Source organism: Haemaphysalis longicornis, unplaced genomic scaffold (assembly GCF_048455015.1).
Source record: "Haemaphysalis longicornis isolate Haplotype H1 unplaced genomic scaffold, Haemaphysalis longicornis Haplotype H1 scaffold_7, whole genome shotgun sequence".
NCBI lineage: Eukaryota > Metazoa > Arthropoda > Arachnida > Ixodida > Ixodidae > Haemaphysalis > Haemaphysalis longicornis.
Genome location: NW_027526422.1, coordinates 54,664,830 through 54,692,728, shown reverse-complemented (window position 1 = coordinate 54,692,728; position 27,899 = coordinate 54,664,830). Strand labels below are relative to the sequence as shown.

Below are 27,899 nucleotides of genomic sequence, written 5' to 3'. Positions count from 1 at the left end.
AGTCCTGGTGGGACCAGTCTGAGTCTGCTCCCAATCTGATAACCCCCATAGAGATTACACTGGATTGACCCACACCGTAAGTTTTGATTTCCCCTGGTATTCAGTCAAACCACGCGACGCTGTTTCACCGACTAAGGCTCGACGTAGGCTCGCTACTAGCATCATTGGCGTTGGGAGTGACGCCAGTGTGAAACATGCCATGTACTAGAGACTATTCCACATGTTCTCTGCAGCTGTCCCGCTACGCGCATCCTTGAGAACAATTAGCCAGATCTATGGCCAGTTTCGACTGTTGGGGTGTGTCTGAGGAAGTACTATTGGGTCCTTAGCAAGACACGCAGCGTGCCCACAAAGCATTCAAGGCAGCGCTGGCGTTTTTACGAAGCACTGACCTGTAAGCGATACTGTATTGATAAGGCACGTCTTGCTGAATTTAAACACATGAACTGTATTAGTACGGACATGTTTATTATAAAGCCTTTCTGTTTCATTTCTCCACCACCTTCATCCCTGCCTTCGTCTATCTATGATTTATTTTCCTTCCCCTTCCCACACACAGAATAGCTGGCTAGAGCTGATATCGTCACGGGAACAGGTGCACAGTGCCTCGTGGTGCCATGACCACCATCCACAGCGACGAAGAAGTAGTTGACGCGTACCTCGCGCTGGCGCTCTCATGCCTGCCTCGTAATAAATGAAATAGATGGCTCATTATTCTTAACCATAGTTCCTGTCCCTTCTGTCCTGCCACAGCATAACAATATCGTCAGGCCGTGTTTTGCCTTTGCATAAAATTTTAATCTCCTCCCCTTTGTCGGCCTTGCCACAGGGCCACCTTTCTCGGGAATGCTGTGTAGCAATCAATATAATCGGGATAGGTCAAAAGAAATAATGCTCGCTCCACCCTCCCCGACGAATTGCAGACTTCGAACCATGACGCCCCACTGGGAAGTACGTGGGGTTAAATTTGACGGAAAGTTTTCGCGCGTAACTTGCACAGCCTGCTAACGAGCAAGCATAAAGTTTACAATACCGTATAACCACTATCAAACCGATTCGAACGAGAAGGTCCGTCTCATCGAGGTGGGGTTCCTCGCGAGCGCCCTGCAGATGACAGTTGCCTCCGTTCCAACTAGGACAGTAGCCACGGAGGCCATACTTAAACTGTTTAATCCACGGCGAAAAGAGAAAGGCGACTATGCAAAACACTAGAATGAGACAACTTATTAATGCGAATGGGTAACACCCTCTAGCCGAGTCCGTCAACGTAGGCATGGTTCGCCGAAGGGTAAACATTTTATATTTTTCATCCCAACGGTCGAGAATGCCTCCCCATGTTTCAGAGAAATGTAGGGAATACACAATAAAAAACACTTTCCACTGAGTCAAGAGCAAATGGCACTCAGGGTCACTCTGAGCCTGCGCGCATGCGGATTAGGGGCCCTCAGCCATGCCGTAGCCTCGTTGCCTCCTGCGACGCCGGACAGTCAAACTTCCATCGCACGTCCAGTGTTACCTCGATGAAAGCCAATCTTCACCTACCCACTCTCTCACTGCGGCGTAAAGTATCTCACGTTTGCCTGTTCCATAAGATTTTTCATTCTATCCCGTCTCTTAGCAACATTCTTTTCCAGCCGCCATCGTACGTTTCCTCACGCAACGACCATCAGTTTAAAGTGGGCGTTCCTAGCGCCCGCACGAATTTGTACTTTGAATCATTCATCCCGAAAACTGCAAATGAGTGGAACCACCTTCCAGCCCCTATCGCTGCTATCACTGACGTCACTTTGTTTAAAAACTCCCTCTCTAACCATTTCGCGTAAATTCGCCATTTCAGTTACGCTGTGTTTTCTCTTGTTAGCTTTTTTTTTGTGTGTGCGCGTCATTCAAAGACGCAACCATGTTGAACATTGTTGTTACAACCACCCTGCCTCCTTTTTACATCACGCAGTCTTTCTTTTTATGGTTTTCAGTCTGCCATTGTGTGCATACAATTTTGATCTGCTATATTTCTTGATTTTTTGTACGATGTATACCCGCTCCTCTCTGCAATGCTTCGGCCTTGAGAGTAAATAAATAAATAAATAAATAAATAAACATGCATGGTGCCGTGGCTGTGCTTAGTCGCAAAACCTGAAGCCTTTGTGGGAGAAAAAAATCATCAGAGCGCAAATGAAACTGGACGGAGGATTAGAAAACACGTAGGGCAAAGACGGGAACTGTCTGGTGCGGGTTAGTTGGTTCATGGTCATAAAAAATCGGAACAGCGGGATACAGAGTCCTGCTTTGTGGCAGAGTTCACCGCGGAGCCGCTTTGAGCGCAGTTGAAGCAGAGGCGCCGCGTCGAGGCAGCATAACACAACTGACTCGTAACAACATGAAAAAGATGAAAATCGACATTTGGAATGCTGACATAGCACGAAAACGCCTGTAAATAGATATGAAGTCTTTAGTGTAGCTGGGGCGTCGGCCGAGTATGCCGCATGGTACGTGTTTTCTCTTCTGCCGCACGCTACAGATACACTAAGGCAGTAGAGTTCCGGGAAACGGACAACCAATGTATTACAGTGGTTAAGCCGAACAACATAGGAAAAAAAATGTTATGCATCATTCCGTCTAACGATCAAGATAGTTGAAGAAAAATCTTGCTCCTTACGGATTGTTTTGTTTTCGTTTGAGTTGGGGCTGAGTTTCGACCATGTCGAAATGAAGTAATCGGGTAGACGCCGGCGTCATAACGCGAGAGACCCAGGTTGGTTGGTTGGTTGGTACCAAAAATCAATGGCGCGTACCCACTTTTGGGGATTGGCCAAGTCAGATTAGGTAAACTGGTTAAGAATTCAAACTAAGGGTAAAATAGAGCTGTGGAGAATGTGAGAGAAGTGATCTTGACAATTTTGAGACTACAAGAAAAAAAACTATAACATACTGAAGTAAAAACCGATACTACACGTACCAGAAAAAGAAATATTCGATCACTGAAGCGTTTTCTTCTTTCACTTCACCCACGACCATTTATCATCATCGTCCGAGAAAGGTGGCTTTCCTGCAGGACGTTTTCGCGTTTTAGACACCATCAGTGAGAACACTAACGCTCCGCTTTAAAATCAGAACGTGACGAATCCAATTTAAAGCCACTTAAAAAAACAAAGACGATGGCATAAGACATCATCATCATCGTCATCGTCGTCGTCGTCCCTGTGGTCGTCGGGGTTCTAAAATGTCGTACCCAACTCTCACAGAGGGTCCCTTCCGCTCAGCCTTGAAAAGGCTTTTCTTTCCAGGGTACCGCCCGACCACTTTTCTGCAGGACACCTCCGGCCTACACAGCGTGCCCCGCTACGTCGCGTTCGTGGTGAGCCTGGCCGTCGCGCTAACCGCGACGCTTGCCGCCGTTCCCGCCACCCTCCGGGCCCACCCCGGTCAGTGCCGTGTCTTGGAGGGCTGCTTCTCGCTCGAGAGGGACCTACAGCGTTCCCTTGACCAGAGCGTGGAACCCTGCAACGACTTCTACGGGTGAGAGCGACGAGGAAGCGTTTGCGTGCGCCCAGCGACGCCACTTAGGGAACATGCTTGTCGACTCTGCTGCGCCGGTTTTTTTTTTTGCGTTTGCATTTGATTTGAGTTTTATTTCTTGGCAAAAACCAAGGCGAGGCTGAGGCTAAAGGCGAACGTGGCCGACAGAGGCCTCAGCCACCCGATTTACAGTGTACATAACAACACGTCTGTTCACAAATTTCAGCATGATAACACAATCGCAATAGAGAAATAGCACAAAGCAAAGTCATTACTACACTTCTTATGTAATATACAAAGCATAGGTCTCAAATTCACAAAGGGATCACAATGTACAGATAAACGCAGTAATTCGTGCGCATGAACTTTCATTAGTTACACTACTATGTCACAAATACGTATGAATGTATTTTGATTGTAATTGTTTTTATTTCTACCTTTAGGGGAGCATGTAGACATATACTTCGAACCCTTAATTATATATCAGTACTGCCGGCGTTTTGCTTAAGTAACACTTCTTTGACCGGTTTCTTAAACGTAAGTTCATTGGCGTCGAAGTGTAAATTTTGTCCTTTTCAGTTGACTGGTACAGGAAAAATTGCTCACCATAGTTCGTTCTTACTTTTGGAGTGGGCCGTATTGTAGGCCTGAGATGGTAGCCAGAAGATTTATTGTTAACTTGACTGTGCGTCTTTTGGTTATAAATGGTGTGCAGAACCTTCATGTAATGGGTTTGGTCAGCTCGAAGCATTGAATATTCCGTAAATAAAGGACTTGTCTTCAAATCTGCGTAACAGCCACGATAATCTAAATATATACGCAAAATTCTTTTTTGAAATACAATGAGCCTGTTATAATTAGTTTTAGTTGTGGTCCCCCACACCAAAATCATTTAGCATAGTTTCGAATAAATGAGAGCATTGTATAAGTTTTGCTTCAACCATAGTGGTATCAAATGGCCGATTCTATATATGAGACCCATACTTTTAGAGAGTTCGGATGATAAATGAGCAATATGCGTATTCCACGAAAGTTGTTCTTGAAACCAAACACCTAAGAACTTCTGTTCTGTCACTCGGTTTAACTTGGTTCCGTTGAATATAATGGGGATTTCTTTCTCGACATTTTTATTGTACGGCCTAAATATCATGTAAGTTGTCTTTGTAGCGTTAAGTTGCAATTTATTATCTGATAACCAATTTGAAAATTGTTCCAAGTAAACATTTACCATTGAGTGAAGTTTAATTATATTACCAGATGTGAAGAAAACGTTAGTGTCATCCGCATACATTACAAGTTCTTGCGGACCTTCTATATTTATGATGTCATTTACATAAACTATAAACTAAGGGGGGGGGTTCGGTTCTAGGGGTGGCGCCAGAATTAGTACCGAAAGAAGTTTCTCACGGCGCTTTCTATACCAAACTTAACCTAACCTAACCTAACCTAACCTAACCTAGCCCAACAGTTATCTTCACGATGTTCTTTTCCCCGGGGCTTCTCCTCCAAGCCGCAGCAGTGCTGACGATCTGACCCCGGGTATCGTAAACCGACAAACTCAGCTTCCGATACAAAAACTGTGCATTTATTTACAGCCCAGCGGGCGGCTAAGAAACAGTGCTCGGGCAGAGCCCGGAGACGACGGGCCGAGCTCTCAGCACCCGGACCGCGTCCGTTTGTATTAATCTTCCCCTCCTCTTGCCGCTGAGGACCGGGAGAAGGAGGGGGGGGGAAGCGAGTCGTTTTTGTCGGGGTCCATCCGCATATGGTGGCCATTAGGACATCCGGTGCGAGCAGGCGGGGCCTTTCTCGGAATGCGCGGCGTTTGAAAGCGCCGTGCAACACGTTCTTTCCATTTTTGCGCTGCTCTTCCGACGGCCCGCGCCAGTTAGTGCGTCGAAGCGCCCGACACCTCCACCGCCACTGTGAAATAACTTCACGAATGTTTCACACACGAAACACACACACCACCCACACTTTTCGCGCGTGCTCCATCGTTCCTTCAATTGGCGACTCAACAATCAGCATGGCCAGTGCCTCATGACCCTGGCTGCAGGTCACCATGACGACGTATATATCCACAATCCTCACCTAGCTCATTCAGAGCGAGCGGCCTTTAGAACGCGGTACGCACCGGCCGTCGTCGTCCGAAAACACCCTTGCATTGCGGCACACCCCATCGCACAACAGTAACAGGGGCCCCTCTCCTCGTCGCTTTCTCGCTCGAGAAAGGACCGCTGCTGCCTCGTCGGCCTGCGTTGCAGCCGTGCTGCACTGCGGTGAAGCTGTTTGACACTTCCTCCCCTTTTTGTCTGAACACCCCAGTTCAGCCAATCCTGAGTCGGTGCGCCGTGCTCCACTACGCGCTGTTCGTCAGCGTAATCAGCAGACGGCTGCTTAGCGGTATTAACGCTGACATGCAATGCTGGTGTGGCTATCTTATCAGCCACTCCTGCAGCCCTCCCTCTAATTGCGTGGGGCTGCATTGCCTGAGCGGCCGTACCGTGATTTACACTTTCCTCTCTCAATTCGCTAGAGCTCCCCATGGCAATCACATTTTCGTGATACGACATTTGGGGATCTCCAGAAACACAAGACACAATGTGCGCGACACCAACTGCGTCCGATTCCTCGCGCATTTCCTGTCCTGCTGCATCCTGCAAAGCAACTTGCCGCTCGCCCACGCTCAGGGAATGTTCTCAGTCTCCGCACAGTGCGACGACGGGCTCACGCTCAACTGAAGCCAGCCTCAGCCCCTACAGTACTGCTGCTTTAAGAACTGCATAGTCCTTCCGCTGCTCCCCCGAGAGTCCAGCTAGGCACCCTATAGCCCTCTCGCTCAAGTAGGGAAGAATTACCCCTGCTCGCCATTTTGGCGGAACAGAGTAGGAGTCTAGCCTGGCCTCTGCCCCAGCGAACCAATCAAGCAAAAGCGCTTCCTGGGAGGGCATATCTACGAGCATCCCTTGCATCATGCTCATGCAATTTAATCTCCCATCGATCTAGCTGTTAGCGCTTCTCAAACGCTCACTCCTTAGACGTTCCGTTGCGAAATCCGTCTCAGCGATCTTCAATTTCGCCAGCCGTAGGGCCATCTCGTCAGCGAAAAACATGGCTGACCTAATCCTGAGGCTCGCTGCCTCGTCAGCCCTCACACCCAGCTCCATCTCACCACACCTAGCTAACCGCCCCCAATCATCTCAGGGCTGCTTATAAAGTACCCCCTACATGTCATGGTGAGCCACACAACCAGGATCAAGTGAGGCACTGACCTGCACAGTTTGGTGCTTGTTGTGATGGCCTGGATCTGTGGAGGGGGCGATCCATATCAACGTGGCTCCGGCGGCCTTCTCGTTCTCGGGGCTGCAGGGGTGATCCTGCTCCTTCCGCTGAGGCGTCCGCACGCGGCAGTAGAAGTCACTGCCTTCTGGCCTGGCCAGTTCGCTCACTGTTCCAGCCGTTCCCGTTCGGCAGGCTGCTGCTGCATCCGCTGACCGCTGGTCAATTTGCGTTTCTGCCACTCAGCAGGCCGCAGAAAGGAGCAGATACGCAGCCAATTCCCTTTCGTTGCAAATGTCGTCAAACGACGACAGTCTTTGTAGACATTTGCCAAGGAAATGCCCCATTTTACTTTCCCGCTCACCTCTCCTGCTGTCCCTGTACCGTCGCGCTCATCCCAAGGTAAACACACCAAGGGTTTGCTCAAGGCTATTTGAATGTACCGCGTTCCACTGCTACAAGCCGGGTTCCTCGATGCCAGCGCTGCAGTACGGCGGTGACGCGCGTGAATCGAGGCGGCCGACTTCAAGGTTTATAGAACCGTGTGGGCGTGGTCCACGTGCATTCCAAGCAGTACGTGGAACCATCTAGTGGAACAACCGGATTTAGCCCTGGTCAATCCCCCCTTGTGGGTGCGTGCTGAAATCTTTGAGGACATCATCATCATCATCTTTTGTTGCTGTTGTCGCGGGATTTTTCATATCCCTCCTTGAAGTGGCGCGGGGCAGTGAGTCCTTATGTTGCTGCCAAAAAGGTAACGCGTGGTTTATGCCTTGTTTGAATACCTGCCTTTTTAATGACATCAATAGTCTATTGAATAATTTTGAATACTTTACTTTTGAATACCATTACTTGACAATAGCCTATTCAGTACTTTTGAGAGCTTGCCGAGCTCCTTGCAGTCAACAGCAATGGTAAGTCTCATTTTTTCCCCGTGGTTTGGATCGGCACTCACAGCGTGTTAATCCACCTTCTGGATGATTCACAAACTAGGCTCACGAAGTGATCTCATTATTTCAAATTATTCGTACAGTTCTTTGAACCTACGACCAAGCTTTCCAATTGCAGTTCATGGAGAGTTCTTTGCAGGGCTCGTCGGGAATCAGTGAACAATACAATAAAATCCGCAAATCTTAATTCGATCAGGTATTCTCCATTTCCGCGACGCCCCAAATCACACCTCCTAAATATCTTTTCTTGCGTGATCTTGAGTGTCGAACATACAAATAGTGAACTTCCCTCGCTTTTTTTAAGCCATTATACTGCCGCAAATTTCTTGCACATATCCTAAGGAGACGTATATATGTACGCCTCACATACTTTCTGTACTGTGCTTTCACCACTGAAGTTTCTGTTTAATCAACTTTTTTAGTTATCTATGCCGTCCATGTGAAAAGCTTTATAAGACACCGCGGATTCCGCCATTGCCAGATTGATGGCATAAATGTTATCTGTTTCTGATGAGCTTCTAAGTATTATGCAGTTAACAAATATTCTGTAAACAACTTGCATACAGCCCAGAGTAGGCAGATAAGTCGATAACTTTGTGGTTATTAAAAACCCTCCTTTCTCCCGGTGACAATAATACCAATCTTATCCCAAATTTGATAGGAATAATAGACATGTTGAAGAAAACAGATAAAGCAGTGGTGACTCCCAGCCACTTTCGGAAATATTTCTATGACATCACAGAATCCTGTTTGTGGGACAGGCGGCCGCTGATTAAAACCTCCGCTATGAGATATCATGGCTGGATGATTGTAAAGGAGCCTCTAGTGCGGCCTATCATATCACGTGACTGCTCGCGTGCAGTTAAAACGCTGATAACTTCGTTCTTAGTGCTGGCCTACATTACGTCTTTCTTGCCCATTATACGTACCTCTAACACGAAACCTGAAAGTGTTTAAGTGTCTCAATATCTTCCACGTTTTTTTTTAAATTAATGAAGCATTTTTATGGCTTTAATGGAGCTTAACGATTTACGATTTTCCTGTTCTTTCAAATTCAACAAAGCCGAATTTTGTCTTCATCGTCATTTTAAGGTTTTTGGCATCAACCTTCTTTTCTATTCGAACTGTACGGGAATTCAACAGACCAGTGGTTCCGTCAGGGTCCGGGGTGTATTGAGAATATTTCTGCTAACTTTCCTGGTACAAATTTATTTTAGTAACGCCACGGTGATGGCGTTGTCCCCTGCACATGTCTTTGTAATTCTCCCTCCTTCTCTCTCTTTTTTTCGATCTCTCTGCTCATTTATACATGTGTATATATATACACACAAAGTAAAAACTTGTTAATTCGCTCTCGAAGGGGACCATAAACCTGCTCGAATTAAGCGGAGTTTGAATTAGCGGGAGGGGGGCTAGAATGAATTGACATCGCGCCACACTGCGCGGGAAGAACACACAGAAGCCCCCTCTGGACTTGTAGCGAATTAGGCGCCACTACACGTTTGTGGCAGTGGATTACTAAAAAATGTTAAATATACTGAATATTAAAATATAGTTAAAAAGCAATCTCAATTAATGAATCAGTCAGTTATACGCCGGAAACAGGCACCCACATTGCATTCATGCGAGCATTCAGCCGTAATGTCGAAATAATCACCCTGTCCATGCGCGAAAACGAGTTTATTTTCTATGCAGGGTCGAGGCAATCAAAATGAAATTCACCGGTAATATGCATTGCCTTGCATTTCTTCTGCCCCTACTCTATGTGCATCGCTTGGAACTTGCCGAAGAGCTCCAGCACAGCGTCAGAATTGTCATCTGCTGAGAAATAATGTGCTTCAACATCCAGCCTCCACGCTGATTCGCATGCATGTCTAGTAAATTTGGTGTGGCTTGGATATCCAACACATTGTAATCACTCGGGGCCGACTTCTTCTGCGAGTATCGATGGACAAGGGATCCCAGTTCGAATTAACCGTTCTGGGTCCCGACACGTTCGAATTAACGAGCTTTTACTGTATATATATATATATATATATATATATATATATATATATATATATATATATATATATATATATATATATATATATATATATATATATATATATATATATATATATATATATATATATATATATATATATATATATATTTCTCTTTGCGGAAACGTAGGCCACAATCAGGCTTTTACCTTGTTCGAAGTTTTTCTTCTCTTGTGTTTGCTACCATCTTCAAAGTTCTACTGCTCCCTATATGTATATATATATATATATATATATATATATATATATATATATATATATATACATTATAGTAAGCAGACAGAAAGAGAATAAGCTTGAACGTTAAATCTTCCACCTTTGGTTCTATTTCGGGCGAACGCGCAGGCTCAACCCGTTGAGTGTCCTGCTTCAAGAATGTTTCATTGCAGACACGTGTGCGGGCGCTGGGACGAACACCACAGCGGTGTCTCGACAACCGCAGGCTACACTAGACACATTAGCGAACTGCTCTTCTGGAACCTTCTTCGACGTCCCATCCTCTCCAACCCGAAGAAGGCGTCCGACAAGATCTCCTTCATGCTTCTGCGCTGCATTAAGGAAGTAAGGCCCCGTCTTTCCCGTGCATTTTCTGTTACCCAGTGTTACATTGGCAAAGGCGTCCCGTAGCGAGCTCCGTCGCCTGCGCCATGTAATGGTAGCGTGGGGAACGAGCGGATATCAGTGGAGCTGCCTCGGTTTTGACTACAATGAACCCAGAGGGAAACTTAATAGGTTTACTGGATGGCGACATAGAAAGCCACGATTACTGGAGCCGCACCCTGGCATGCTTACATGACTCGAGCGGGGTAGCGCGAGGATCCAATGGCTCCGACTGAATAAATGCCGCTCGAGGGGAACGCGTATTTATAACACAAAGAGCCAACAAACAACCTTTCCAGTTTCGCGCATGACAAGAAAAATTCCCTCGCACTTCCCCGAGGGGGAGAGTGTGTAAGTGCGAATGCACGGTTGTTGATTGCGCGATTACGGTGGCTATCGTGATCTTGGAGTGGAGAGGAGGCGCCCAACACCCGCAGTCACTGAGCGGAGAGAGGAGGAGGAGAGTAGCGCCCGCCGTTACGGCGAGGGCTACACGAGCGCCCTCACGCGTCGGAATGCGGAGCGCCCGCTACGCGAGCGAGAGCTCTCCCGCCCGAAGTGGAGAGGAGGCGCCCAACACCCGCAGTCACTGAGCGGAGATAGGAGGAGGAGAGTAGCGCGCGCCCATCTCCCCCCGTTGCTAGGGAAGACGAGGAGGAAGACGAGGAGCGCGCGCACCCGCAGCTGTTGCTATGCGGACGACGGCGGCGGACGATTCAGGCTCGCTTAAGAAGTGCATTCGCACTTTAAAAAAGGAACATTAAACACAAGCCCCGTGATGCGCCCCACATGCCCGGTGCATGCTGTTGCTGAAGAGGGCAGACTGTTAAGAGAGGGATCGAGGTGATAAGTCAGCCGTATGCGCCGCCGCAAACGGCTGTTCAAAAGGGTTCCAGCCAATCCGTATTTTCGGAGGCACATGACGCAAGGGGTCCTCCCGTTCGACCATCCGTGCTGTGTGGGAAATTATCTATCTCGTCGCGTGATAGTTCACTGTGCTGTCGAAGCTCGCGCACCGCATCAACAGGCGCCCACAGAGTGGATTTGTAATTACAAATTTGTAATTACGCAGTCGTTCTTTAACTGCTGTTAACAGCAGTTAAAGAACGACTGCGCACGCAACAGGAACCATTAAAATTTTAGTGGGCAGCGTTACTTCCAACGGCCACACCTCATCGGTGTCTTACCTTATGTAGCGTTCGCGTTTGTTTTCCGAAACCTGGATGCCGCAAAAGAAAACCAGAGAGTCGCTTTACTTTGAAGTGAATTCAAATGGGGGTGACCCAGCGGGGCGAGAGATTCGTATTGTATTGGTTATGTTTTCCTTCCCTGTTTCCTCATTAGTTTAGTCGTCACTATGGTTTCAAATTTCGCGCGTTGAGCATAGCGTTGTTTACACTCTTCAGCTCAACGAGCGCGATGCTCAGCATATTCACCGTCAAAGAACTTGGCACGTTACTTCTCTTCAACTAATAACTGTGAGACTATAGAAGTGATACTTTGCACACCCGCGTGGAGATGAGGCCACATAAGCTTGAACCCAGAGGTCGCTGTCGTCGCTCTCATTCTCTGTGCATCCTGTGCAGCTGTCGTGTTTCGGTAGGGAGTGTTATAACATACTATAAACCTTTTCCGCCCCGTATCATATCAACGTCATGACTTGCGAGAGGCGGACTGCTTGTGCCTGGTGGAAATATTCTTAAACGGACACCAAAGGGTAAAATGCTAAAAAACGCCAGGAATCTAAATACACCGTTGTCGCAACTAGCAGTTGTTTAACAAACGAGAAGGTGCCTGAAACTAAAGAAAAACAGATTTCGACACCCATACACTTTTGGGTACTATGGTTCATTACGTCACAAAATTTGTGCACGGCGAGAGCTGATTGGAGAAGCACATATATAACGGTTTTCCTGACATAAACAGTTATTAGGTGGTCAATGATGTGCACTAAATGTAAATCAAAACTTTACCTGAGCTGGTATTTTGTTTAATTCTGCAGCAATTCAGAGCATTATATACTAATGCGTACCATTCTTATGCGCTTGTCTTGAGTGTGAGTTTACAGTCAAATTTTTGTTATTTTCTAAACCCTGTCTGACAGATTATCTCCGTTTACGCTATTATAATGATTACTCCTGGGACTTTCCACAAATATCGCGCTATTGTGGAAATGGAGGGCAATGTACGGTTTGCTGTTTTCCGCAATTTTTTTACGGTGTTCTTACTTTTTTATTTTTCGAAATTTTGCTCTACCAATTATCGCCATTTGCGCTAATATAACGATAACAGGTGAAAGTTTCGCCAAATCTGCGTTATTGTGGAAATGCCATGGGTTATATACAGTTTGCCTTTTTCGGCTATTTTTTATACTTTTCTTATTTTGTAATTCTTCACACTTTCCTTCGACTAATTATGCTCATTAACGCTATTATAATCATTACAGGTGGTACTGGCGTGAAATCTGCATTTTTCTGGAAATGTAGGGCGCTGCACGTTTCAACCTTTTCCGTATTTATTGTTATATTTTTATTTTTCAAAATTTTCGTTCTACCAATCGTCTCCGTTTACGCTATTATAACGATTACAGGTTGAACTTCGGCGATATCTGCATTTTTGTGTGTCAGCTAGGTCGTGTCTCGAATGAAGATCGAGTAGGAGAAACTTGGGTTTGAGTGTTTAAAAGGTTGAATAATTGAGAAAACTGAGGTTACGGTTTATCAGGAAAGTGGAGCACGGTGAAAGAAAACGCCTGACACGCTGCACAGGCTAGGGCGACTGGCATGGGCGAGCAGCACACACACGCACCACGCAAGAGTCCAAAGCTCGCTTCATGCACGCTCATAGTATAAACATCCGGCTGCGATCGCTGTTGCGGTGGTGGTTTCAAGTGCTTCGTGCTTCGGCCTTGGTCCCCTCAGCAGGCGTCTGTTGAAAGCAAGCGCCTGCTTTCGTTTTCGCCTCTTAGCGCGAGAATTCTGGGCGCGAGAATTATCCGAAGCTTCGGAGACGGCTGACACGTCCATCCTTAAAACTGTGCCCGGTACGTCCGCGTCGAACGGCGTTAGTTCACCCGTGTCGAGGTCACTTTCTCTGTATGTCCTCAGTTGCTGGACGTTAACGATTTTCTCATTGCGTTTCCCTTGGATGTTAGGAACTCTAGCTATTGCTGCCATGTTGGTCCCGATTAAGGCAGTTATCTTGTATGGGCCCTCATATCAAGCGTCGAGAGTGCTTCGCGCGCCAATGTGGAGGAGTAAGAGATCTCCTTCACGGAATTCAGGAGTTCAACGCCTGGTGTGGTAGCGGCTAGTAACCTGCTGCTGGCTGCTCTCGATGCCTTCGTTCATGTTATCGCGCACCTTCGCGAGTTCGTGGAGTGGCTATCCTTCCTCGATGTCGGCCTCAACCATTCCAAGGTTCAATTATCCAGGTGTCCTGAAGTTGTAACCGTGCATGAGCCAGAAGGGGCTGTGCTCTCCGTGGCGGTGTTTTGCTACATTTATCACGAATATTGCCTTGGGAAGTTCCTTCTTCCATGCGTTGCCGTTTGCTATGATTTTCCTCTGCACTTGCTTGAGAGTTCCAACCATCCTTTCGATTAGTCCGTTTCACTGGGGCTGGCACGGGGTGTAGTTTACATGAGCAATTCCCAGCCTATGCTGAATCTGCGCTGTCCGTTTGTTCACAAATCTTTTGGCTCGGTCAGTGATGACTACAGCTGGCACTCCAAATCGTGGAATCCACCTTTTCGTGAGGAAGTCGATGTAATGCACTGAAGACATGCTTGACACAACGACGGCGTCCATGTACCTTGTAGGGTGGTCGATGGACACAAGAACGTAGCCGTGAGCGCCATCGAGCGGTCCCATGTCGTACAAGGATATCATTACGTTTGGTTCATTGGGGACCTCTTTTTGGTGCAGGCATCGTTCGCTTTGTGTGGTGCGGGAGTTGATCCTCTGGCACGTGTTGCACGACTCGATATACTGGCGTATGTCGCTAGTTATGGATGTCCACCGGTATTTCGTCTGGATTAAGCCCTTCGTTTTCTCGATTCCGAGATGACAATCGTTATCATGAAATGTTGTCATGACGCTGCCCGTGAGAGCGGCAGGAACTACGACTCTCTTGCGTCTATGACCTCCTTCAATGAATTTCCTGGTCACGATGCCGTTATCAATTTCTTAATTATAGCTCTCGTTAGGCCCCTCGGATCGAAACCACTGGCAGTCTGGGTCCTGTTCTTGGAGCTCTTGAAGGCGACTGTGCCTGCTCACAATGACGGCTAGGCAGGACAGGTTGCAGGGAGAAATTTCATCACTGCTTTGGGGCTCGGTGTCGTCTGCCTGCCTGGAGAGGGCCTCTGCTGCGACGTTCTTGCGTCCCGGTCGGTGCTTGACGTCAAAAGTGTACTTTTCGAGGTCAGGAGTCTACCTTGCGTACCGGCGATTGATCGCTCCCTTTTGAACAAAGTACGAAAAGCAGAAATTGTCCGTGTGGACCGTGAAACGTGGGCCTCCTCGAAGATATATCTTGAATTTCTCTAGTTACGGCCCCAGCTTAGAGCCACACATTCTAGCATGTTCGAGTAGAGACACCTGTCGTGCTTGCTCAGTTATCGGATCGCTCGATGATTCGTTCCTTCCCATTCTGTACTTGAGACAGCACAGCTCCCAGTCCCGTACGTACACGTGGGTCTCACAGTCAGAGCAGAAGTTAGCCAGTATCGGGGGTTCTTTAGCATGAGCTTCAGCCTGTCAACGACATCCTGATGATCGCTAAACCAGACGAGTGGCGCGTCCCTCGCGACGAGTATTCGTAGAGAGTGCGTGAGCTTTGATAACTCTGGGATGAAGTTGCGGTAATAATTGATAATGAGGTGTGATTCGAACTAGTGGATGGAAGCGACCCTCGCGTCGTACAGGGTTCGTCCATCGTATGAGATGATATAGTCAAGAAAAGCGATTATGTCTCGCATTAATTGGCATTTTCTAATGTCAATTTTCAGACTGTTGATGACAACCCTTCTCAAGGCCTCGTCAAGGAAAGTCAGAGCCTGCGATTAAGTTGCTGAACGTTTACCGACGTCATCCATGTAGGCTGAAGTCCCCCTCAGGCCATCGAAGGCATGCCGTATGACTCTTTCGATGGTCTGTGGAGCCTTACAGAAGCCGAACGCCATTCGAAGATATTCGCATTTTTCTTCAGGTGTCACAAACGCCGTTTTGTGGAGGTCTTCCGGCTTTACTCGTACTTTCAAAAACGCTGACTTCACGTCAGTGACAGAGAAATATTTTGAGCCTTCTCTCGTGATATCGTGAATGGCATCCTCCATTATTGGCATCGGGAACGGAGGGTTGACCGTCTTCTCGTTTAGTTTAGGGTAGTCGTGTACCATTCTTCTTGGCGTTGTTGGATGGTGCGGCTGGTCCACCACGATAGTGGGAGCGCCATACTCGCTCTCGCTCTGCTGGATGATGCCGTGGGACAAGTAATTATCTACTTGGCGCCTGATGAACTGACGGTCCAAGGGCGAACACCGATTGGGTCTCGAAGTGACCGGGATGTCGTATCGGAGTTCAATGCTGTGCTCTGCGTGCGAGCACAGTCCCGATGCGTCGTTCTTGGACGTGGAGGCATCGTGGTGGCGTAGTAAAATTGTGCGAAGCTCCTCTCACTGGCGCGGGCTGGCATCCCTTGCCATCTTGTCAACGGCCCCATCCAGAAGTTGGTGAAAGTCACCATCAGGACACGCATTGTCGCAGGCAGTGCTGTCGTCAGTGGAAAGGCGGCTGCGAAACGCTGATATCAGCGTTTCTTCCGCGCAAGCTGGTTTAGCCGAGCCGCGTTCGCCGTGGGCTTCGTTGCTTGCCCTCCGACCGACTTGTACGAGCGTAACGTCGTTTGTGGGGTTAAACGTTACCTCGGCGTTCACGGCGAGGAGCCAGTCGGATCCTAGAATGAAGTCCATAGCCCGAGGCAAAGGCGTGATCACCACGTCCTGGAGACGCACGTGTGTGGTTACGACGGCTATGAGGAGTGTCGCTGCTTTTTTCCAGATTGATCGTGTGATTGAGCAGCTGTATTTCGTCCGCGGTAGTCCAGGGGTGTGAACGGATGCCTGGGCTAACAGCGCTTTCGCTCAAAATAGACACGTTGGCACCGCTGTCTATGCGAACACGAACAGGGTGGTTGTTGACGAAACCAGTCACAATGGGCAAGCTTCCTGCCGTAGATTTCAGAAAACAGTTGGCTTGCCTTCTCGTTCCGCTGCGTCAACCTTGATTGTTGGCTCTGCCGCATCGGCGTTCTACTGCACGGATAGTTGCTGCAGTCTTGGGACGGGTGCACTGCCTCGTAATATGTCCTGGCTCGTTGCAGTTGAAGCAATTCGGGGGTTTGTAACCACGTGAAGAGCACTGAGGCCCGAGGGTATCGTCTCCCCTTTCGTTGCCTCCTCATACGGCGGCGTGGTCCCCGTGAGTATTTCGTTGCGGATTGTGGTTAAGGCGGTCATTCTTCTTGTTGTCGGTCGGTGGCTGCCTCGTGCGACGCCTTGTGTCTAGCAATGCCGCACGGTCAATTACTCCACCACGCTACTGCAGGGCTGAGCAGCGAGGGGGTTCGCCAAGGTGTTACCTTCTATTAGTGTTACCAATAGAAGGTATTACCAAGGTGTTACCAAGGTGTTACCGACTACATCTTTTGCACATAGCGAGACAATGTCTCCCTAACGCCTCAGAGTAGGCCATCATGCTTTCAGTTTCGCTTTGAAAAAGACGTGCTTTACCTTGGTGCAAAATTAGTTGAGTCAATAATCGACTTCGGGGAGCGCCCGTGCTTGTGCAAGAAAAAACCCGGGGGCAGGAAGCTGGGAAAGGAACACAGCCTGATCTTGTACTCTTCCCTCCTCGCGCGCGGATGCTGCAATGGGTAAAGTGTACCCGCGCCCGGTTCTACCGTTACGGAAAGAAAGGGGGAGGCTGTTATTACTTGTGCCGCAAGCCGCTGTTGATGAATAATCCCCAAGCGTCGCATAGATCTACCCTTGATGTTTGTGCCCCGGGGAGCCTGGCAGGACTACTAGATTGTAATATTCACAGGCCGTATTATGTGGCCGGCGGTTTGTTCAAAGAGCGTACAAAAAGAGGGCCTCCAGTGTTCGCTTCTTGAAATCGACTGCTCAAAGCGGAGAGCGCGGTCGCAGCTGTTCGTTTTTCACTGGCGCACTGTTTACCGAACCGGCAAAGCGCCACCAGGAGCTCGCCATAACTGCGTCGAATATAGCTCGCGCGGCGTACCCGTTTCACGTATCCCCTCCCAGGTGCGTGAAGTTTGGAAGTGGTTGATGCGGTGTCGTTCTCATGGGCACCAACAATATATCAAAAAGCCTTTCTCGTACCATCCGGATGAAATCATGAAAATCCAATCCAGCCCCCTCAGCCAGAGAAACGTTGTCGATGTCGACCGTGGCTTGGAGATTGCAAAGCTACCATTGCCAGCATGAGAGCGCCTAGAGCCAATCGTTTACGCTCTAGACCGCTCACCTGCCTCACTGCTACTTTGTGACGGGATGACTAGTCACGAAAAAATGAAAGAGAAATGGGAGGGTGTAATGCCAGTTTTATTTACTTATTTCTCAGCAAATAACGCATCGTTGCTCGTCGGACAAAATGCGAGAAAGCTACAAAACGTATAATCTTTCCATTAAAAAGAAAGTTCATTCCCCATTTAGTGTCCCTTCAATCAGCCGTACCACTTCTCCGTCTCCTACACTCAACTTACAGGTAGGAATCTTCAAAAGATGTTACGTGTCGTATGAAAATTTTGAACCAGCTCACAGATACCCCAGAGCTTACAGACCATATGACTTCCCCCTTTGGTGGTGATGGAGTGGCCGTGCCACAGCGCTCCTTGCTGCCAGAGACGCTTTGTCTGATAATTTATACATTTGCTGTACTCATTGAAACGCATATAACGTGCTAGTATATGCGAATACCATCCACCGACAGTGTGCCACTATACTCTCGATCGTCTACCGATCCACTTCACCCGGCTATACAACCCTTCGTTTCCATCCCTCTCCATCCACGATCCCTACATGGTACAATTTACACCCCAAAACATGCTCACCACCTACGTTTCCGAGAGTCAGGGAACAGCGGAGCCGTATGATCACTGAGCCCACAGAAGGTCCATACACTAAACATAGATGCCACCAGTTACCGCCACCATGACGCCTACGCACTTGCGGTCATCCAATGCGGCAACTCTGCCACTCTTCCTATCTCTCGGTGACCGCGGAAGAGGCGGCTAAAACACCCGCACTAACATTCACACCATCCCCCTCCATTATTTTCTTCGATTCACAGGCGGCCGTTCGGAATTGCGTCAAAGGTTTCATCTTAGCTCCGTTCTTGGAAATTCTCTAGCATGATCCTCCCACTTCCCCCCGGTGTTGAGACAATGAGGTCGCTCATTTGGCCTTTCGAGATCTCATCGTACGAGACACTCCGGACCTCGCTAGTCACCATGGGCCAACTCAGTCTGCGATCGGCTCCTCTTTTTTCAAGAGATTACACCCCAGCCTCGGCCGCCGCTAATACCTATTTTCTCTGGGGCACATCTGGCGTGCCGTTCAGACTCAGACTACTACTTCCATGAACAGTCTCCACCTTCTCTATGCCCCTCCGTGTATCCCCCTCACTGAAACGTCTGAGGTTTCCTGGACCCCCAAAACCACTGCATATTGGGATGCCCCCTAACCCACTTTCTTGCTTTCACAAATGGACAGAATTCAGCGGGAGCGCCAGGTAGCTCGGGCAGGGCAGGCCAAGGACACCACCACTAAGTGAGCTGCTCTGGTCACCAGCTAACTTGGGGCCCCTGGTGAGCCCCCTGACCAACTAGTCTCTCTGGCTACAAAGTTTCTACTACTGCTACTGCTACTATTGCTACTACTACTACTAGAACTACTGCTACGATCCCTACAACCACTGCGACTACGCTCATGTGGATGCCTTTCTTCAATTTCCCCGGACAGGTATATGTAATCAAAAAGCTAATGCTACTACGGAATAACCGTGATTGCGTTGCCAAAGCATTCGAAATGCTAATACGGAATCAATGATTCCACGCACCGAAGTTAAGGCTGATAAACGCGACAATTTGAGAAGCAAAATGGTTGTGTAGCAACGTGGTGGGAAGTTGGGGGAGATGTAATGAACCGATGGAATAAGAAAACTCGGTAGAATTAATGACTTCCGCTGACGCACAACCGCAGCGGTAGGTAGTGAATGAAAGGGGTTATGGTTCGGCGGGCAGTAGACGGTAGGCTGAGATACTGCTCATATGCTGTTAATTTTGCAGATTACGCATTATTATGATTGCTAGTAACGATAGCCTCTTAGTAACATGTTTGAGACTCATCGACATGTCGCTTCTTTATGACGCCCACAGACTCTCAGCCGGGCAGGCAGTATGAGAGGCGATGCTATCAAGGAGTTCTTCGTGGAAGCCGGCCTGCCGTATTGGCCCGACCGACGCCCCATCGGCCGATTCCATGTCCTGAACACCTTGGCCAAGCTCTCGCTGGACGTCGGCATCCCAGCCATGTGGAGCTTCATGGTCGGACGCCACCCGTTCGAGCCCACGCAGAACACTCTGTACATGGCGCTCGACACGCGCTGGGATCAGTGGCGTCAAGACGTACAGCGACTGGACGAACGAGGCGTGCTCGATGTCTACTTGCGCCGCTGTGCAGAGGTGATCGGAGGCAAGGGAGAGTCCTACCGGAGCATGATAGAGGACGTGTGGGAATCGCACACGAACTTCTCCCGCCATGTCACCGTACGTGTATACCGGCATACTTGGACTTTGTTTTTATAGAGTACCCTACACAGATGTCACCGTTATCATCGCTATTTACAAACCGCAAAATACAGAGAATGTGTTCCCGTCGAAAGAACGGATGTCAGTTACGGGTTGGTGGTATCGCAATGTAGTTACCGTCTTGTTGACTTCATTGCCTCTCGGCCCATGTACATAGCCCATATGTTTAGTTCTACATGAAAGGGTTATCATATCTCCCGGGCCTTCTATTCTTCCGTTCTATCTAGGCGCGATGTGCTCCTCTCGGGTTCCCTGCAGTCTCGGTTAAGACATCCTATTTCTACAGTATGTTGTTCAAGTTAATTTTGGCGTGTAACTATTTGGTTAAGCACCGGTACTATAAAAGCAGCGCGACAAGAAGCTCACGACAGCGTGGTTTTGGCATTCACCAGGTGGTACCTGCAGTCCTTTATCACCCCGCCTCTTTTAGCAGTGTAGCATGGCGTCTTTACAGTGCCGTACATTTGGTACCGTAGTGACATTTACGGTACTGTAACTTTAGCGCGGTATACCTCAGTCACCGCGGAACTTGACATTCCGGTCTCCTCTCACACTGGATCAAAAGGGAAGGCTACTCCCCTCAGCTATAGTTCGACCTTGCCACGCACTCCTCCTACGCTGAGAGTTGCAGGTATTTTGGTCTACATTACGAAATCCAACTGAAATCAACCTTCTAAATACATGTCCTTTCACACTTATTTGACTATTTATTCCAGTAGTTGGTCAGAAATGTGTTCCGCACGAGCAGTACCTATATGGCAAGCTTTATATTCTGTTTAAATGTGTATCTCGTTGTGGGTGCCACTGACTAGGTTGATATCGCAGGAATGCTGGGAAATCTTCAAGAAACCTCAGTTCGTGAGCATGAAAGACAGAGAGCTACGATGGGCTCTGAACAGCCACCTACCGGACGACTCACAGCTGTGGCCCAACCATGAAGTAATCGACATGCAGCCAGGCTTGTTCGCCGCCTTGGACAAGACGTTCTTGTTGTCGGAGAATAACCGCGCAAAGTTCGTCCAGTACCTTGGCGCATACATGGTCTGGCTGCTGTCGCCTATCGCTTCCGACTACCTAGCCTCGTCCCTACTGGATGACCTTGGTTACAGCGGGCCTTATTTCGGGGTACGGTACAAACTCAGGCGGGTTGCCGAGGACTGCTTCTATAACATCTATGCCCTGTTGCCAGCGGCCAGCTGGAAGTTGCAGGCTGACCTCACGCCGGGAAGACACTACGGGCACCGCGTGTTGAGTATGGTCAAGAAATCGATGATCGAAATGATGGCCGCCTACAGCGAAGCTTTCGCAGCTAAGGCCAAGCCAATCATCTCTCTTCTTGGCTTAAACGTCCTCAACATGAGCATCTCGGACGAGTTGCTGGACAGCATCTACGACTTCGTGCCCGTGAGTGACCTGCAGCAGGGGTACTACAGCCTCTACAGAGCAGTTGCAAGGGCCGTCGTGGCACAGCACAAGCAGTCACTACGGTCCCCCAGGGACAGCTTCGTTCACCTTACGGGCGTCTCGGCGCAGCGCGTTTACCGGCTCTTGGTAACCCGTGAGGTCATAATGCCCTATTCCTACATGGCCCCTCCAATGGCCGATCCGGGGCACCCGATAGCTGTCGTGGTCGCCGCCATTGGCAACTCCCTGGGGGAGCACATGCTCACCTTGCTGCAACTGGTCTTTCTCTCCGACGAACGCTTCCAGGTGAGTGTTTCATCTGCGGAGATACGCTAAAAAGGAGCGTCTTGCAGGACAGTTGCACATCAAAAAATTTCGTTCAGGGCCGGTCTCTTGCTTTGGAATAGCAATCATATTTCCTCACAAGTGATGGCCCACTGAACAAATTTACCATCCCTTCCCTAAAGAAAGTTGAGAGAAGCGCGAAAGCTAAGAGTGAGTCAAATCGTCCCTAAAAGTGCGTCCCATCGATCGTGCGTCCCATCCTTGTAGTGTTTAAACGTGACTCTTCGAACACGAATCGCTGGGGCACTTTTAATGCGAGATTCCAAAACCACGTTAAGGAATATGGGAGACTGAAATTTGTTATTGTTACAGCTGGGTGCAAATTTCGGGATACATCTATTTCACGTTGTTAAATGAAGGTTGCCGCGTGGCTGACCCCGGTGGTTGCCAGGATTTGTTTTGGCGCCATACCTAAACATGGTAGATCTAAAAACGCCACATTCAAACGTCTTATGGCTACAACAGAAACACAGTTTCGGTGCACGTGTTCTTTATATCATGCCCTTACATTTCGGATACAAAGTAGACACTACCCAAAAATCGATTCGCCGTCCCTTTAAAAAGTGCCCATTTCTCACTTTTGGGTCATTTCTTTTTTTTTTTTTGGCGAGCAGTAGTTGGGTCAGGCGCCAATATTTAGGGCGTAACTACATGAAGCCACTTTAGTAAACAAAGATTGTGGAAACAGCGGTGTAGTAAACCTAAGGGCGACAGCTACAATATCGGGACGTTCCAGAGGGCACACCGTTGCCCACTTTTGCCGCATCACTCAACTCAGTTGTGGAACAAAAAAGTATGCATGCAGGCCCGGGCTGCTAATTCCAAGACGTTATTCCAAAGCACCGCTTTGATGTGTCGATGGGAGAATTCTTTTCCTGTGGTCCCACCTGTTTGTGTTGATAGCCCGCATCATAGCTCTTCTGAAGAACGCCCGCCCGTTCGTAAGGGCGCCCAGCAGTTCGTTATCGTCACAGCCTTGCGTGTGTGCAGCAGGCCACGTTTAGTGCCCAGCGAGTCGTGAACACCGCATAGAACATACAGGCTTCTAGCCATGTTTTTCCGTATGGCTAAGCCAAAATGATGGCTTAAAACGAGGGGTACGTCCCGAACTGAAAGCATCTGTGTCCATAAAACCGCAGATGCTTGAGTCACATTACCTTATCACTATCTTGCTACGCCGGCACGGTCGGTAGCCAATCAGGTGCGACGAAAGCATCAATCTGCCTGACATTTCTTCTTTGTTATCAAGTGTTCCATCCTTGGAGAGTCCTGTTCCTTATGTGATCCTCTTGCAACCCTAACCGCAGGCGTACTCGTGGGACAGGAACTCAGAAGAGATTGCGCCCTTGCGGGAGGACATTGATAAGTTCGCCCTGCTGCTACGGCGATATGCTCCTGCTAAACAGCTGACGCTTACCGAGGTTGAGGACATGGCACGTCGCAGCATGGCCGCCGACGCTGCGTTTCTGGCTCTCGCGGACCTTCCAGCCGGCAGCGAGGCCTGCGAGGAGGAGAGCCGGGTCACCGCTTTCCTCAAATTCGATCTCGACCGGCTCTTCTTCATACTCACGTGTTACACGAAGTGCGGTGCCACAGGACGGCAGCTCCTCTTGCAGGCAAGCATGGCCTTGTGGCCTCCTTATCTCGGTAGACTTCGGGAGAACAAAATAGGCTGTGACGTGCATATTATGATTGTTGTCATAATGTCTTAACACGTGCTGCCCGGTCCGTACGAGCGGTACGACCGGTCCGCACCCCGGTCCGTACCCGTTTTACAACGATACCCTCGTGCGAAAGACAGGTGTAGACCCTTGCTGCAGCTTTTCAGGCTTACTTGCAAATTCTTGTACGAATGTGCAGAAACCTCGAGTGATGGCGTACTCGCGATGCGGTGAATAACAGTGACAACTGCACCATGATCATGCTGGTCCATGCACAGAGGATGTCGCCATGTGAGAAATGTTTGAAAGAGCAATTTTTTCTTGACTGCCAAGTTTTTTCTGAACATATCGGCGTCACGACAATCTTTCAATGTAGTTCACAGATATTCACTAGTGTCCTTATCTGCTTCTTTTACTTTTTGCCAAACGGAAACTTTAGTGCGTCTCCACACAGAATTGCGGTTTATTTACTTGGGTGTTTGACCATGGTTATGTCACGCAGGCATTGAAGACTAAATATTTCGGTACAACAACTAGGCGAGTCTGCCAGAACCCCAAAAAACAAAATACTGCTCGGCCTTCTTGAACAAAAAGACATTGCCTTTGTGCGAAAAGACATTGCGAAAACGTAAGCTGCATGCTGTACTGTACATAATCCAGCACATAATCCAGCTACAAGAGGAGTGGTCGAATGGCCCCACAGGTCAACGTGGACCCTCATGTTTTCCTAAGACATTCATGACACCTAGCGGAACAGCGCACAGCCCTGTTTTTGCAAGTGGGCGGTCCGCTTCCCTCAGTTTCGCTGTTAATTTGCTTAACCACAGCCGTTTCATGTCAATTCTCCTTACAACAGAGCTCTGCGAAGAGGAAATGTTTAATCAGGGCGCACTACATACCCCACCTCATAAAATCAGGACTGTCGTATCTGAAGCCCCTAAGTCAAGGCCACCTAATTAAAGAATGCTTCTTGTTCTTCCTCTTCTTCTTCTTCTTCTTCTTCTTCTTCTTCTCGAGCCTGCAGAACAAAGCCCTCTCCCACTGGCCTTCACCGGTCCCGACCCGCGCTGCTAGAGTCCATTCTTTGTATCCAAACTTCCTTATTTCGTCCCCCTATTGAAATTTTACCTTCCCCTTCTTTTAGACACGTCTCATTTTATCCGCTCTGTTTCCCTGGTGGTCCACCTTGTGTCATTTGGCCTTATGACATGAGTAACAGCAGTAAAACGAGCGACATCTAGAGCACAACATGAAAGGGATTGAGGAAGCTCTAGAGAGGAGAGGAAGCTCAAAAGCAACAAAGAAACAGCTAGTTATTAGAAAATATAAACTTTATAACTTCTACAGCAACAGGGCAGCCTTACTACACCATGGACGTGGTAATAAAACTACCGGAACGATTCTACACTACATATTACACCAATGAAGTTAGACCCGAGGAAATCACTGAGCCTACAAGCTTAGCTACCTATGTCCTACTAGTAAGAAAAGATGAAGTAGAAAAGGCCGTCAAAGTAATCAATGAAGAAAATCTTCTGGGTGACGAAGGCATACTTGTGTGTATTTCAAAGGAAGGAATAGTAATTGTACTACCAACGTTTGCCGACCTACTATCCAAATGCAAAAAAACGTCAAAGGTTCCCACAAGCTGAAAAAAACGGTAGCATATTTCTGATTCCCAGGAAGGTACATACCAATGTTTTAAAAAAATACAGACCCATTCACCTAATTTGGGGTATACACAGCTGTTTACCAAGGTAATGGTTAACCGCATAAGCGACAGCCTTGATTTTTAACAACACCGAGTACAGGCTCGGTTTCGGGAAGGATGCTGTACAATATATCACATCCGTGTCATCAATCAAGTAATAAAACTTTGCGCCCTATATCAAGCCCTTAAACATGGCATTTATAGACTAAGAAAGTGAGTTTGACCGTTGAATAGTGGATACTTACATCGCACTCCTAGAATGCATATAAAAGCGACGTACAGCTAGGATAGTCCACCACAACAAAAACAAAAAGTTCCTGATCAAAAGGGGACTGTGAAAGGGAGATACGATCTCGCCATAACTGTTCGCAGTGCGCCCGAAACTTGAGGGGACAAAACAATCTTTAGCTTTCAAGAAACAGAATTGCTGGGCAGTTTAGATCAGTCGGAGTATGAAGCCTCTCAAACGAGGTCATATATGCTACCCTGGCAAGAAAACGCGTTGCCGGGGAACACCCAAACAACCACCGAAACAGGAACACGTTGCGTGCGCGCTTTTGTCCGAGCTGTTGGCCGATCGGTCTCCCGCTGGCCGTCTGAAACGTCATTTCAGCCTCACCGTAATGACCACGCCCTTCTCAATTTCGGCTTCAAAATCTTGAGGCAATTCAACCATGTTTGACGGACCACGCTTATCCGGCGAGTGGTACACTAGCCAGAACAGGATAAATTCCGATGATGGTGATGATGGTGCTTCAGAAAAGCTGAAGAATGATGTGATGATAATTGATGGCCACAGTGCATAAACGAAGGCGAAATATAAAAGCAGTAGTGGCCAGTCAGTATTCAAAGAACAAGTCTCATTAAAATTACCAAAGCATTTAAAACAGTATACAATCCGGCATTAAACGTCATGACTAATATCCCACCAATTCATGTAACGATCGAAAAAGAAATCTAAGATTTAACACACTCTTTGCGGGAAGAATGTTCCCCTTGGAAAACCATACTTTTACAGAGACCAGATAAGCAATAAAGGAGATATTTGACAGCTGCATCCAGCAGATAAGAAATCATTCACGTGCCTTACTTAACCAATTTCACAGACAGTCTTGAGGTTTTTACAGACTACTGGCAAGATAAAACTGACATAGGAGCAGCTTTCATAATTTTAGATAAAGCAGTCGAAATATTAGAAACCAAACAATACAATCTTCTGGCGTACAACAATAGCTATGAGGCAGAAGGAATAACGATTTTAAAAGCAATTGAATACCTCCAAACTAGCTTCAAAGGAGGCAACGTACAGTTGTATACTGATAGCCTATCAACCTTAATACCAATTAGCAATCCAAATAATCAATAACCAACTATACGTATAATTAAAGAAATGCTAAACAAAATAGAAAACCAGGTCAAAATAATGTTAGGTGACATTAAAGGTGACAGTGGCAATGTCGGTAAATAAGTGGTGAATGAAATGGCTAAAAAAGCAGCGAAATATGCAGAAAAGATCGACTGGCCTATTTTACTACAATTTCTAAAAAAAACATCTCGATAGTAACGTAAGAAAAGATTTTAATGTTGTGTGTGGCAACCATAAGGAAATCAAAGGTACGCATTCTAAATGGATAAAAATGTTCAGAAAATTCCGGCCCAGTTTCCCCACAAGGTATTACACATCGCAGTGTGTGAGTGGGCACGGTAGATTTGCATTTTATTTTCACAGGTTTGTCATTGCAAACAACAACAAATGTAAATGTAACCTACCAGCAGACAGCTCCGACCACTGTTCACAGGACTGCCGCATAGCAAAAGACCACAGAGAGCAACTTTTTAACGTCTATTCAAATAATCTCGCAAGAAGAAAACCTGAGCTAATAAAAATACCGAAATACTACACTTTCAGAAGAAATGACAATCCCAATTAACGGTAATATTCTACAATACTCACCCCTCGAATATTTTGTCACCATTTCCCACACATGCACGCAGACACAAAATCAGCGGTAAATAACGCGATAATATCTTTTAGATATTGCATATTTATCTGGTGTTCGGTATTGAGTTATTTTCTGTGAAATTATCAGGTGTAATTAACTTGCTTACATTTGTTTTCGGCTTTATATCCAAACATACAATTTAAATGTTTTTTACCCGTTATACTTTGGGGGCACGGGAAGGGTCTGTCTACGTATGCGTGAGTCCGTTCAAGTTTCGTCACAATGCTTAGCTGTCGCCTTAAGAAGAGGCATGTGAGTTTCACGCTCACACCATTATCCGTCGAAATTTTCACTTCAGTCGACGCTTAAGAGAGTTGGTGCACCCTCTAAACCAACGCGACGATTTCCTCGCTTTTGCGTCTCAACAGAGGACCTTCTGCAACGTTGCTCTACCAGCGGCGCCAGGCTTCCGGAGGGCTTTCCGGTGCACCAAACGTCACCGGCTGGTGTCCAACTTTACCTGGAGGAAGACTGCGCGCGAAGGCCGCTGA

At 47.7% G+C, this 27,899-nt stretch overlaps 1 protein-coding gene across 1 annotated transcript; it reads left to right on the top strand.

Annotated features, from left to right (window-relative positions):
* Positions 1-617: 617 nt before the first annotated feature.
* Positions 618-27,899, top strand: LOC144146293 (endothelin-converting enzyme 2-like). The gene is made up of 7 exons (XM_077678254.1): positions 618-687; positions 3,285-3,516; positions 10,180-10,351; positions 19,853-20,242; positions 21,110-21,994; positions 23,341-23,649; positions 27,777-27,899. Exons 1-7 carry the CDS (start codon positions 618-620, stop codon positions 27,897-27,899), a joined length of 2,181 nt encoding a protein of 726 aa, XP_077534380.1.

What these genes read in the sequence shown, in the direction of transcription:
- LOC144146293 (XM_077678254.1), top strand. Translation starts at nt 618, where the DNA reads ATGACCACCATCCACAGCGACGAAGAAGTAGTTGACGCGTACCTCGCG. An exon ending in TCTCCGACGAACGCTTCCAG is followed by an intron (nt 21,995 to 23,340) that starts GTGAGTGTTTCA and finishes CCCTAACCGCAG; the next exon opens with GCGTACTCGTGGGACAGGAA. An exon ending in GACGGCAGCTCCTCTTGCAG is followed by an intron (nt 23,650 to 27,776) that starts GCAAGCATGGCC and finishes GCGTCTCAACAG; the next exon opens with AGGACCTTCTGCAACGTTGC.